We start from the raw sequence: 12,992 nt of genomic DNA on the forward strand, positions 1-12,992 counted from the left end.
TTGATCAGTGTCAAAAAAGCCCAATTAAATCCACTGTGATTCAATGTTGTAAAAAATAAAACATGGTAACTTCCAAAGGGGGGGGGGGAATACTTTTTATAGGCACCATAGGTATCATTGATGGTGAGTAGGCCAGTGTTGCGTTGAGCAGTTTTGACTACCCTTTGTAGATATACCATGGACTACATTCTGACTAGTTGCATCATAGCATCCCCCTCATCTCCAAAAGATCTCTCAGTCCTAGTTTACAAATGTTCTCTTCTATTGCTTTTGTTCTTATCCACTTTCATACCACAATAACAATGACTGAACACTGTTTAATTTTTTAGTGATTTATTTTCATCATAAATATACAATGATACATATAAATAAAAATATGTAGGAAATTAATAGTTTCCCATTTACAAGATTGAGGTCAATGCATTTTAAATCTTGTACATTTAAGGAGACTCCTGTTTTTGACTTTTTTTAGAAAAATGCTGCCCAATGCATATACGTATATACGAGCAGCACAACTGACTTTGAAGAGGTCTGAGAGTGAAGTGCCGACGCATCTGTTACCATGTTTCAGTAAAAAGCCAAACACTACACCTGGCAAAATAGGAATTAGTGATTCTACATACATGTTATTTTATACAAAGCTTATATGAAATTAGGTAAATTATACATAATTTAACACTTTTCATAGACTGAAATTGGAATAGATCCATAGGTCCTATAGTAGAAATATTGCACATTTCTATCTGTAGTGAAGCATTAATGATAGGCTTAAGGACTCTGCATCCTCATGCCTAAGTATTGTTTTAGTTTAAATATTACCTGTTTATCAATCTCAAAACTTTGTTGATTTAACTTGTATACAACATTTAATTGAAATTATAATTTTTACATTTAATAAAAAATGGTAAGAAAGATAATTTCAAATGATTGAAGCGTTTCTGAAATTTTAAACTCCAGTCATAGAGATGCTGTTATTATGCTGATATATTGGTATAAATCTTGTGTAAACAAGTCTATGAAAACATTTATATTTGTTGCTTTTATAAGAAAAATAGTCCCTATAGAGAAAGGTTATTCAAAAGCATAAATAAATCCTTTAACAGGGTCAGATCTTCACAAAGGAATATCAGATTTATGAAATATGCTAGAGAACATAATTTGCCTCAGCATTCCTATTTTGACTTCTTGAATGGTTCATACCTCAAGAAAGAAGCCTGACGAATCAAGAAGGACGTTACTGGTAAATCTCTTTTCATTAACTGAAAACTACTGCAGAGTGAGCCTCATTATTTTACCAAATGAAGGAGGAAATTACTTAAATCATTAACATTTGCCCTCATACATTACTCTTCCGATGAAAACGTTATCAAAAACAGAACAGATTTTTCATATACAGAACATTCAGTGTTTGGAGGGCCGTTAAACACTCTGACATGCCATCCACCAGGACTTGGATTAAAAATTTGCATATGCTTGTGCTCCTTACATTTTAATAATTATCTTAGATAACTTTAGCAGCCCTAATAAAATAGAATCAAAATTCTGATTGTAGTTACACGTTTTCTTTACACAAACTTCAGTTTTATAAAATAAGCTTTGTGCAAGACTTTGTTTCTTTTCTATTTCATCAATTTTTGGCGGTGACATTTAGGAATGCTTAAAGTATCATTACAAATCTCAGCACGTAAACCAAGTTCCATTGCATTCAAAATTTATAATGTGGTTTCTTTCTCTGTTACTGCACAACATATATTAAGAATAATATTACCTTTGATTGAAAATGTCCTGAACACTTTCTGCACCAGTTAACTGTTGGAACTTATTCTCAGTCTTTTGCCAACATTCTGCAACAACTTGACATTAATTACTGAATGCTTTAACATACAATTGCAACAGCACCAGACGTCCTCATGGTCTCTATTTGCACATGAAACTGTGGTACTACAAATATCCAAACTGGGGGCTCCTGTAACTCAGCAGATTTCATGACTGAAATTCTCAAAAGACATTGATTGCACCATTAAACTCAGACTGGTTTTGTGAATGGGCTATTAGCCATTTTGCTGAAGGGACTGATCCTTGTATCCCTGAGAAAATTCAGAGCAGATAGCAGTTTGCAAATTTTGTGCATTTTTCAATACTACTTCAGGCTATTGGGATCCAGGAAGGTTATGCTTTCCTCTTCAGATAAGTTGTTCCAGAATGAAGAAGAATAACTCCATCTCCAAAGGGCCACTGCTAGTGTAGGAGTTTCCATTGTGAATAACTGGAATTAAAGCACTATCCAGATCATTCATATAGTGCTGTGGAAGAAGCAGGCCCCTCGACCCTGCTTGGTATTCAACCTGCGAAACAGAAAAATACACCAGCATCATATACTCAAAAGTCTCAAGGTATTTTTATGCTGAATTCAACTGGCTTTGTGGAAAATTTGCTTGAGGAGGTCCAACTGGTGGAATGTGTGCTAACCAGAATTGAATGCAATAGTCCATTTGTGGCTCAGCCAGTGTGTTTCAAAGATTTCATCCTAACCTTTTTGCTGCTGTATTCCACGCCACTGTTTGAACAGCATTTTCAACCAGTTTCGCAGCCTGCCCTATTACTTTTACATCTGTACTTCTCCATTCTTCTGTGCTGGAATTTTGCCCTCACCTTCTCATTCTTCCTATCAAAATGTAACAACATTTATCTGATTTCAACTTCATCTGCTATCCATTCTACCAGTGAAACCTCAAGTAAATCTTCCACAAACAGCCAAAGCAATAAATTCATCAACGGTGCATGGAAATATCCATACTTTTCCATTCTTCCTTTCTGGACGAATAGACGCAAAGGATGCAGAAGAGAGGTACAGTACTGTATTTGTCAACGTGGAGCAGAGAGTGAGTTAGTAAATCAGGGTAGCGCAAAGGATGTTGGTGAAGCACCGCAGAGGAAGTTCGGGCAGGTGGCAGAGAGGGAGTGCCAGGGCAGTGGGGGGGAGAATGGCACACAGGTGCAGACACACTCAACCCTAAACGATTGGTTTATTGATCACTACAGACAGTCTCTCTGGTGCTTCCCGCTCCCTCTCCTCTCCCGTCCCCTTTTCCCAACCATGATTCCCCTTTCCCTGCCCCACGCCCTATCTCAGTCCACAATAGAGACCCATATCAGAATTATGTTTATCGCTCACCTGTCATGAAATTTGTTTATTTTACGTGATGCAGCTGTACTGTGCAAAACTCTTAGGCACGTTAGTTATATGTGCCCAAGACTTTTACACAGTACTGTAGATAAAAAACAAAAAACAGCACAGCACAAAAGTGTGCCAACCCTTTAACTAAAAGGTACTGAAATTATTGGAAATAAAAGACAGTTCGACAGGGACATGAAATGGAAAAGGTTTTTGAGATGATGAGATTAGCTTGGATGGCTGGTACCTTGGTTGACATGGACCACTTGGGCGGACGACCCAGCTTCCATTCTCTATGACTGTATGATGAGGTACTTTAGCAATGGATAGCTTGAGAAGCTCGGGTTGTTTCCCTGGAACAGGGATTTAGAGGTATTTGGAACTTGGAGGACAGTCAGGGAAGGTGAGGAGAACTCCTCTCTACTTTTTGGAGGAAATATCAAAAAACAGGAGGTACAGAATAAGCATGAGATTCTGCAGATGCTGGAAATCTTGAGCAACAAACACGACACTATTACAGCATGGGGCGTCAGAGCTTGGAGTTCAATTCCAGCACGCTGTGTAAGAAGTTCATATGTTCTCCCCGTGATCGCATGCATTTTCTCTGGTTTCCTCCCACAGCCCAAAGACGTACATTAATTGGTCCCTGTAAATTGTCCTGTGATTAGGCTATGGTTGGTTGCTGGGTGGCGCGGCTCATTGGGCTGGAAGGGCCTCTTTTGCGACCTACCACTAAATAAATAAATAAGTGCTCAGGGAACTCAGCAAGTTAGGCAAAACCTACGGAGGAGAACAAACAGTTAACGTTTCTGGTCAAGACCTTTCATCAGAACTGGAAAGAGTTAGCAGCCAAAATCAGAAGGTGAGGGGAAGGGAAGGAGAACAAGCTGGCAGGTGGAAGATGAGACCAGGAGAAGGGGAAGGTGGGAGGGTGGGTGAGGAGGAATGAAGTAAGAAGCTGGGATGTGATAGGCTGAAGAAGGAACCTGATAGGAAAGTACAGTGGACCATGGAAAAAAGGGAAGTTGGTAGGGAACCAGAAGGAGCTGATGGGCAGATGAGGATAAGAAAAGGGGTGTGAAGGGAACCAGAATAGGAAATGGAAAATGAGAAAAGGGGGAAGGGGAAGAAATTATTGGAAAGTAGAGTAATTGATGTTCATGGCATTAGGCTATCCATATGGAATACGAGGTGTTGCTCCTCCAACAAATGTGGCCTATTGGAGTTATAGAACACAGAAACAAGCCCTTAGGACCATGTGCAGTACTTGCTGAACTATTACTCTGCCTAGTCCCATCAACTTTCACCCAGACCACAGCTCTCCAAACCCCTCCCATCCAAGTATCTATTCAAATTTCTCTTTAATATAGAAATAGAGCCTGTACCCATCACTTCCCCTGGCAGCTTGTTCCACACTTTCACTGCCCTCTAAGGGAAGAAGTTCCCAATGCTCCCCTTAAACATTTCACTTTTATCATGGCAGCAGAGGAGGAAATTGACATAGAATGAAGGTGTTAAGCAAAACTATCCAAAGTGGGTAAGGGATAGGACTGCAGTTACCATGGTTCAAGAGGGACATGGATAAATATCTGAAAACAAAGAATTTAATAGTCTGTTGAGGGCTTGATCTGTGGCATTCAAGATTAATGATCCAGAACTATAAAAGTCGTCCAGGTACAACCTACTGAAGATTATTTTAAAGATGAAAAAACATTCCATAAGATACAGGAGCAGAATTAAGCAATTTGGCTCATTTGAGTCTGTTCCGCCATTTCATATGACCGATCCAATTTTCCTCTCAGCCCCAATCTCTTGCCTTCTCCCCGTGTCCCACATGCCCTGACCGATCAAAAATTTATCAACCTTAAATATACATAAAGACTTGGCCACCACAGCTGCCTATGGCAAATAATTCCACAGATTCACCACTCTCCCGCCAAAGAAATTCCTCCTCATCTCCGTTCTAAAAGGATGTCCCTTTATTCATAGAACATCGAACATAGAATAGTACAGCACAGTACAGGCCCTTCGGCCCACAATGTTGTGCCGACCCTCAAACTCTGCCTCCCATATAAGCCCCCACCTTAAATTCCTCCATATACCTGTCTAGTAGTCCCTTAAACTTCACTAGTGTATCTGCCTCCACCAATGATTCAGACAGTGCATTCCACGCACCAACGTAAAAAACCTTCCTCTAATATCCCCCTTGAATTTCCCACCCCTTACCTTAAAGCCATGTCCTCTTGTATTGAGCAGTGGTGCCCTGGGGAAGAGGCGCTGGCTATCCACTATCTATTCCTCTTATTATCTTGTACACCTCTATCATGTCTCCTCTCATCCTCCTTCTCTCCAAAGAGTAAAGCCCTAGCTCCCTTAATCTCTGATCATAATGCATACTTTCTAAACCAGGCAGCATCCTGGTAAATCTCCTCTGTACCCTTTCCAATGCTTCCACATCCTTCCTATAGTGAGGTGACCAGAACTGTACACAGTACTCCAAGTTTGGCCTAACCAGGGTTTTATAGAGCTGCATCATTACATCGCGACTCTTAAACTCTATCCCTCGAATTATGAAAGCTAACATCCCATAAGCTTTCTTAACTACCCTATCCACCTGTGAGGCAACTTTCAGGGATCTGTGGACATGTACCCCGAGATCCCTCTGCTCCTCCACACTAGCAAGTATCCTGCCATTTACTTTGTACTCTGCCTTGGAGTTTGTCCTTCCAAGGTGTACCACCTCACACTTCCCCCACTTCTCAGCCCACTCCTGCATCCTATCAATGTCTCTCTGCAATCTTTGACAATCCTCTACACTATCTACAACACCACCAACCTTTGTGTCGTCTGCAAACTTGCCAACCCACCCTTTTACCCCCAATCCAGGTCATTAATAAAAGTCACGAAAAGTAGAGGTCCCAGAACAGATCCTTCTGGGACACCACTAGTCACAATCCTCCAGTCTGAATGTACTTCCTCTGCCTTCTGCAGGCAAGCCAATTCTGAATCCACCTGGCCAAACTTCCCTGGATCCCATGCCTTCTAACTTTCTGAATAAGCCTACCGTGTGGAACCTTGTCAAATGCCTTACTAAAATCCATATAGATCACATCCACTGCACTCCCCTCATCTATATGCCTGGTCACCTCCTCAAAGAACTTTATCAGGCTTGTTAGACATGATCTGCCCTTCACAAAGCCATGCTGACTGTCCCTGATCAGACCGTGCTTCTCTAGATGCCTATAGATCTTATCTCTAAGAATCTTTTCCAACAGCTTTCCCACCACAGACATAAGGCACACTGGCCTATAATTACCCGGACTATCCCTACTACCTTTTTTGAACAAGGGGGCCTTCGCCTCCCTCCAATCCTCTGGTACCATTCCCATGGACAACGAGGACATAAAGATCCTAGCCAGAGGCTCAGCAATCTCTTCTTTCGCCTCGTGGAGCAGCCTGGGGAATATTCCATCAGGCCCCAGGGACTTATCCGTCCTAACGTATTTTTACGACTCCAACACCTCCTCTCCCTTAATATCAACATGCTCCAGAACATCAACCTCACTCATATTGTCCTCACCATCATCAAGTTCCCTCTCACTGGTGAATACCGAAGAGCAGTATTCATTGAGGACCTCACTCACTTCCACAGCCTCCAGGCACATCTTCCCACCTTTATCTCTAATTGGTCCTACCTTCACTCCTGTCATCCTTTTTCTCTTCACATAATTGAAGAATGCCTTGGGGTTTTCCTTTACCCTACTCGCCAAGGCCTTCTCATGCCCCCTTCTTGCTCTTCTCAGCCCCTTCTTAAGCTCCTTCCTTGCTTCCCTATATTCCTCAATAGACCCATCTGATCCTTGCTTCCTAAACCTCATGTATACTGCCTTCTTCCACCTGACTAGATTTACCACCTCACTTATCACCCATGGTTTCTTCACCCTACCATTCTTTATCTTCGTCACCGGGACATATTTATCCCTAACATGCTGCGAGAGATCTCTAAACATTGACCACATGTCCATAGTACATTTCCCTGCAAAAACATCATCCCAATTCACACCCGCAAGTTCTGGCCTTATAGCCTCATAATTTGCCTTTCCCCAATTAAAAATTTTCCTGTCCTCTCTGATTCTATCCTTTTCCATGATAATGCTAAAGGCCAGGGAGCGGTGGTCACTGTCCCCCACATGCTCACCCACTGAGAGATCTGTGACCTGACCTGACCTGATTCTGAGGTTGTGTCCTCTGGTTTTAAGACTCTCCCACCATAGGAAACATTCTTTTTACATCTACTCTATTAAGGCCTTTCACCATTCGCTAGGTTTTAATTAGGTCACCCCTCATTCCTCTGAATTCCAGTGAATGCAAGCTCAGAGCCTTCAAGCACTTTTCATATGACGAGCCATTCAATCCCGGAATAATTTTCATGAACCTCCTTTGAATTCATTCCAGTTTCAGCACATCCTTTCAAAAGGGCCAAAAACCGCTCACGATACTCCAAGTAAGGCCTCATCACTGCTTTATAAAGTGTCAACATTACATCCTTGCTTTTATATTCTAGTCCTCTTGAAATGAATGCTAATGTCACATTTGCCTTCCTCACCACAGACTCAACCTGCAGATTAAACTTTAGGGAATCCTGCACAAGGACTCCCAAGTCTCCTTGTACTTCAGGTTTTATATTTTCTTTCCATTTAGTAAACAGTCAACCCTTTCATTTCTTCCACCAAAGTGCATGACCATACACTTGCCGGCACTGTATTCCATCTGCCATTTCCTTGTTAATTCTCCTCATTTGTCTAAGTCCTTCAGTAGTCTACTTTCTCAAAACAACCTGTCCGTCCACCTATCTTTATAGCATCCACAAACTTTGCAACAAAGCCATCAATTCCAAATCATTGATAGATAACTTAAAAAGTATTGGTTCCAAAACAGACCCCTGTGGAACACCACCAGTCACCAGCAGCCAACCAGAAAAGGCTCCCTTTATTCCCACACTTTGCCTCCTGCCAATCAGCCACTGCTTTATTCATGCTCGAATCTTCCCTGTAATATCATGGGCTCATAGCTTGATAAGCAGCCTCATGTGTGGCACCTTGTCAAAGACTTATGAAAATCCAAGTACACCACATCAACAGATTCTTCTTTGTCTATCCTGCTTCTTATTTCTTCAAAGAATTCCAACAGATTTGTCAGGCAAGATTTTCCCTTGAGGAAACCAAGCTGACTAAAGCCTCCAAGTACCCTGAGACCTCATCCTTAATAATTGATTCCAACATCAACTGAGGTCAAACTAACTGGTCTATCATATCTTTTCTTCTGCCTCTCTCCCTTCTTGAAAAGAGGAGTGACAGTTACAATTTTCCAGTCTTCTGGAACCATTCCAGAAACTCATGATTCTTGAAAGATCATTACTAATGCCTCCACAATCTCTTCAGCCACCTCTTTCAAACCCTGGGGCATACACCATCTGGTCCAGGTGACCTATCCACCTTCAGATCTTTCAATTTCCCAAGAACTTTCTCTCCAGTAGTAACTTTATACACTTCATAACCCCTGACACCTGGATTGAAGTTTGAGACGGAATTGGATGTATGTCAGCTCTGGCGGGGCTTACAGGCCACTACTTCCGACAAAGCACAACCTAACATCACGAATGGCAATGATGCTTCACTCCCAGATGATCTCAATGCTTTTTATGCATGCTTTGAAAGGGAGAGTAAAACTACACCAATACACCTGTGCAATCCCTGCAGTATCCAGTCCCCTGTGATATCTGCCTCGGAAGCTGACATCAGAACACCTTTCAAAGTGCAAAGTGCCAGGCCCTGATGGTGTACTTGATAGGGCTCTGAAAACCTGTGCCAATCAGCTGGCTGCAGTGTTCAAGGCCACCTTCAACTCTCACTGCTGCAGTTGGAGGTTCCTATCTACTTCAAAAGGGGGACAATCTTACCAGTGCCCAAGAAGAGCAGGGTGAGCTGCCTCAACAATTACTGCTCAGTGGCACTCATGTCTACTGTGATGAAGTGCTGTGAGAGGCTGGTCATGGGTAGAATCAACTCCTGCCCAAGCAAGGACCCAGAACCACTGCAATTTGCCTATCGCCCCAACAGGTCTAGCAATCTCACTTGTCTTTGGATCACCTAGGCCACCAGGTTCAGGAACAGATTCTACACCTCAACCATGAGGCTCTTGAACCAGCGGGGATAACTTCATTCAACTTCACTTGCCCCTATCACTGAACTGTTCTCACACAATGGACTCAATTTCAAGGATGGACTCCATCTGATTTTCTTGATAATCATTGCTTATTTATTTAATTATTTTTTTGTATTTGCATAATTTGTTGCCTTTTGCACATTGACTGTTTGTCTGCCCTGTTGCGGGCAGTCTTTCATCGATTCTATTATGGTTCTTGGATTTACCGAGCATGCCTGCAAGCAAACAAATCTCAGGGATGTATATGGTGACATATATGCACATTATACATGTCTACTCTACATGAAAATTTTAATGAAACTCAGAACAATCATATGAGATAAAAAGTGGGGGAAGTATAAAGGACCAAGGAACAGGAAGGCAATGTGGAAGTAGCCTTTCTAAAAGGACAAATTAAATGGATAAGGTATTAAAAGCTTTATTTTCCTCATTAGTTTGATACACAGGTGACCACAGGATGCGTCATGAATACGTGCCTGCAAATCCCCGAACCTATGAATCTACAGTGAGTAGTAAAGCCATGTTTTACAATCACACACATATTTGTTGAAAACATACACTTCTTCTGACAAAAGCACAGCTGCATCACATTTTAGTCTGGTTTACCTTGTCAGTTTCTAGAGAGACCCTGAGACTCAATTTGTTTATTCCAATTTCTTTCAGGCCTCTGAGGTGAGGGCAGAGAGCAGCACAGCAAGCTGCAGCAATCTCCTTGCTCAGGTGACTCTGTGCTGCTGGAATGGTCGCACTGTGTGGATCAGGATTTCTTTGCAAATAGAATACCTGGAATAACATGAACAGCATTTATTAATTTTAATAATGATGGTTACACATGGTTACATATTTATGGCACAAAATGAATTTTTCAAATCTTCCAGTTTCACTATAGCAAACTACATTTAGAAACATAGAAAACCTACAGCACAATACAAGCCCTTCGGCCCACAAAGCTGTGCTGAACATGTCCTTAACTTAGAAATTTCCTAGGGTTATCCATAGCCCTTTATTTTTCTAAGCTCCAAGTACCTATCCAGGAGTCTCTTGAAAGACCCTATTGTATCTGCCTCCACCACCGTCACCGGGAGCCCATTCCATGCATTCACCACTCTCTGCGTAAAATTTACCCCCCACATCTTCTCTGTACCTACTTCCAAGCACCTTAAAACTGTGCCCTCTCGTGCTAGCCATTTCAACCCTGGGGAAAACCCTCTAACTATCCACACGATCAATGCCTATTATCATCTCGTACACCTCTATCAGGTCACCTCTCATCCTCTATCGCTCCAAGGAGAAAACGCCAAGTTCACTCAACCTATTCTCATAAGGCATGCTCCCCAAACCAGGCAACATCCTTGTAAATCTCCTCTGCACCCTTTCCATGGTTTCCACATCCTTCCTATAGTGAGGCGACCAGAACGGAGCACAGTACTCCAAGTGGGTCTGACCAGAGTCCTATGTAGCTGCAACATTACCTCTCGGCTCTTAAACTCAATCCCAAGATTGATGAAGGCCAATGTACCATATACCTTCTTAACCACAGTCAACCTGCGCAGCAGCTTTGAGTGTCCTATGGACCCGGACTCCAAGATCCCTCTGATCCTCCACACTGCCAAAAGTCTTACAATTAATACTATATTCTGCCATCAATATTTGACCTACCAAAATGAACCACCTCACACTTATCTGAGTTGAACTCCATCTGCCACTTCTCAGCCCAGTTTTGCATCCTATCAATGTCCCGCTGTAACCTCTGATAGCCCTTCACACTATCCACAACACCCCCAATCTTTGTGTCATCAACAAATTTACTAACCCATTTCTTTCACTTATGGTCAAGAAATGATGAAAAGATTTCTGTACTCCAGGGCTCTGCATGGGCATAACTGCTCAAGCCTGGAATGTTCCATGTAAGATGTTAACTAAATATATTTTGCTGCAAATTTTTAACCTTGTCATGAAAGAAGTTTTATATGAGAACCATTATAATTTTCATCCATTTATTGCAGGAGGGCCAACTATTACTTCACCTGCATCATCTGTATTTAAAATGGGGAGTTGATTTTACTAGACAAAATGCGAAGTATTTACATTAATATAAGTTTTAATTTTATTTTACTTAGTGATACAGCATGGTAACCAGCCTTTCCAGTCCCAGGAGCCAACATCAAACACATCCATGTGAACAATTAACCCACTAACCTGTACATCTTTGTAATGTGAGAGGAAACCCGAGCAGCCAGAAGGAATTCACATGATCATGGGACAACATGCAACTCCTTACTGATGGCAGCAGGCATTGAACCTGGGTCGCTGGCACTGTACAGTGTCACATTATCATGAGTTACACTAACCATCTTGCTACTGTGCCATCCTAATGTTATTTTGTAAAGCACCTTGAGAGTATAGCTTTTTTAAAGAGTGAAATAACTAATTTGCATTCTCATTAAGATGCAATTAATTTACAAGTAAATTTATTATTTCAGTATTTGGCCTCTTTTGAGTGGTGCATGGGTTAAAGTATGATTCACATATTTTAAATCTGCAAGTCATCATGTAGCTGGAAACAACTCAATGAAAAAAACAATTAAGCAAGTGCACACACAAAATGCTGGTGAACGCAGCAGGCCAGGCAGCATCTATAGGAAGAGGTATAGTCGACGTTTCAGGCCAAGACCAACGAACATTTTTGGTTACGCCTTCACTATTTTATATAACATTTTTGGTTACGTCTCCACTAGTTTGTATCAGCCTTTGGATACAGCAGGCAAACCATACTACTGTAAACATGCTTATAAAAACCAAGGTGGCAGGATTACTGTACCTGCAATTACAGCTTCTGAAATGTGTTACATACCTCAAGGAGATCGTGTGATTTTTTTTTTGTGAGAATGATGTAATGGTCTTTTGGAGGTCACCTGATGTAACTTTCCCGCCGATGTGAGGTCACGTGATGACATGTTCACCAGGGGTATATAAGGGAAGACCTCAGGTGACGCAGTTAGTTTTTAGTTTCTAGTTTTCCAGCTAGAACATTAGCGTGTCTCCGTTTCTGTTGCGTATTTATTTTATGACGCAGTTTCATTTTTAAAACGGAGTGTTACCTTCTGTTGCAAAGTACAATAGTGCCGGATTGGCAATTTTTACTAGATTTGTTGATGTACCTTTTTCCAGTAGTATGGGAGAGTGAAGACTTTATCGAAGTACAGGACCCAAAGGATTAAGAGAAGTTGGTATCGTTCGGCAGTTTAACAAAGGATCAACCTTATTGAGTCTTCGTTGAAGAAGTAGCGACTTGCATCGAAGATAACTCTTGCCAAAAGAGCCAGGAAGTTCATGCAAGATTTGCTCTCTAGAAATTAAGGTCAGTTGTTTTAAGCCGTTTATTTCTTGCATCGTGAATCCTTTGGACAGAACCATCAGGAAAGTCGCGTCTATGAAGAAATCCTTCTCCAGAGAAGTCTCTCCCAATTGAATGTATAAATCTGTTGGACTTTCAAATTTACCATTTTAAGAATTGTATCTGACTTTACTGCTTTAAGAACTGTTTAAGCATTTAACGCTTTAAGAACCAGTAGCGAGTGATGGTTTGTTG

At 41.5% G+C, this 12,992-nt stretch overlaps 1 protein-coding gene across 8 annotated transcripts in view; it reads right to left on the bottom strand.

Moving 5' to 3' along the window:
- Window positions 1–324: 324 nt before the first annotated feature.
- zfyve16 (zinc finger, FYVE domain containing 16) overlaps window positions 325–12,992 on the bottom strand; it is a 71,131-nt gene continuing 58,463 nt past the window's right edge. For 7 of the 8 annotated variants that reach the window (XM_072281295.1, XM_072281292.1, XM_072281294.1 and 4 more), the window contains 2 exons: window positions 10,007–10,183; window positions 325–2,345 (listed from right to left, as the gene is read on the bottom strand). In XM_072281295.1, the coding sequence (XP_072137396.1) occupies window positions 2,184–2,345; window positions 10,007–10,183 (339 nt within the window). In that variant the 3' untranslated portion in view covers window positions 325–2,183. Of the gene's footprint in view, window positions 2,346–10,006; window positions 10,184–12,254; window positions 12,883–12,992 lie in introns of those variants that run through there. The other variant, XR_011889497.1, reaches the window with a different exon arrangement.

The sequence above is a fragment of the Mobula birostris genome, chromosome 17 (assembly GCF_030028105.1).
Source record: "Mobula birostris isolate sMobBir1 chromosome 17, sMobBir1.hap1, whole genome shotgun sequence".
In the NCBI taxonomy this organism is placed as follows: domain Eukaryota; kingdom Metazoa; phylum Chordata; class Chondrichthyes; order Myliobatiformes; family Myliobatidae; genus Mobula; species Mobula birostris.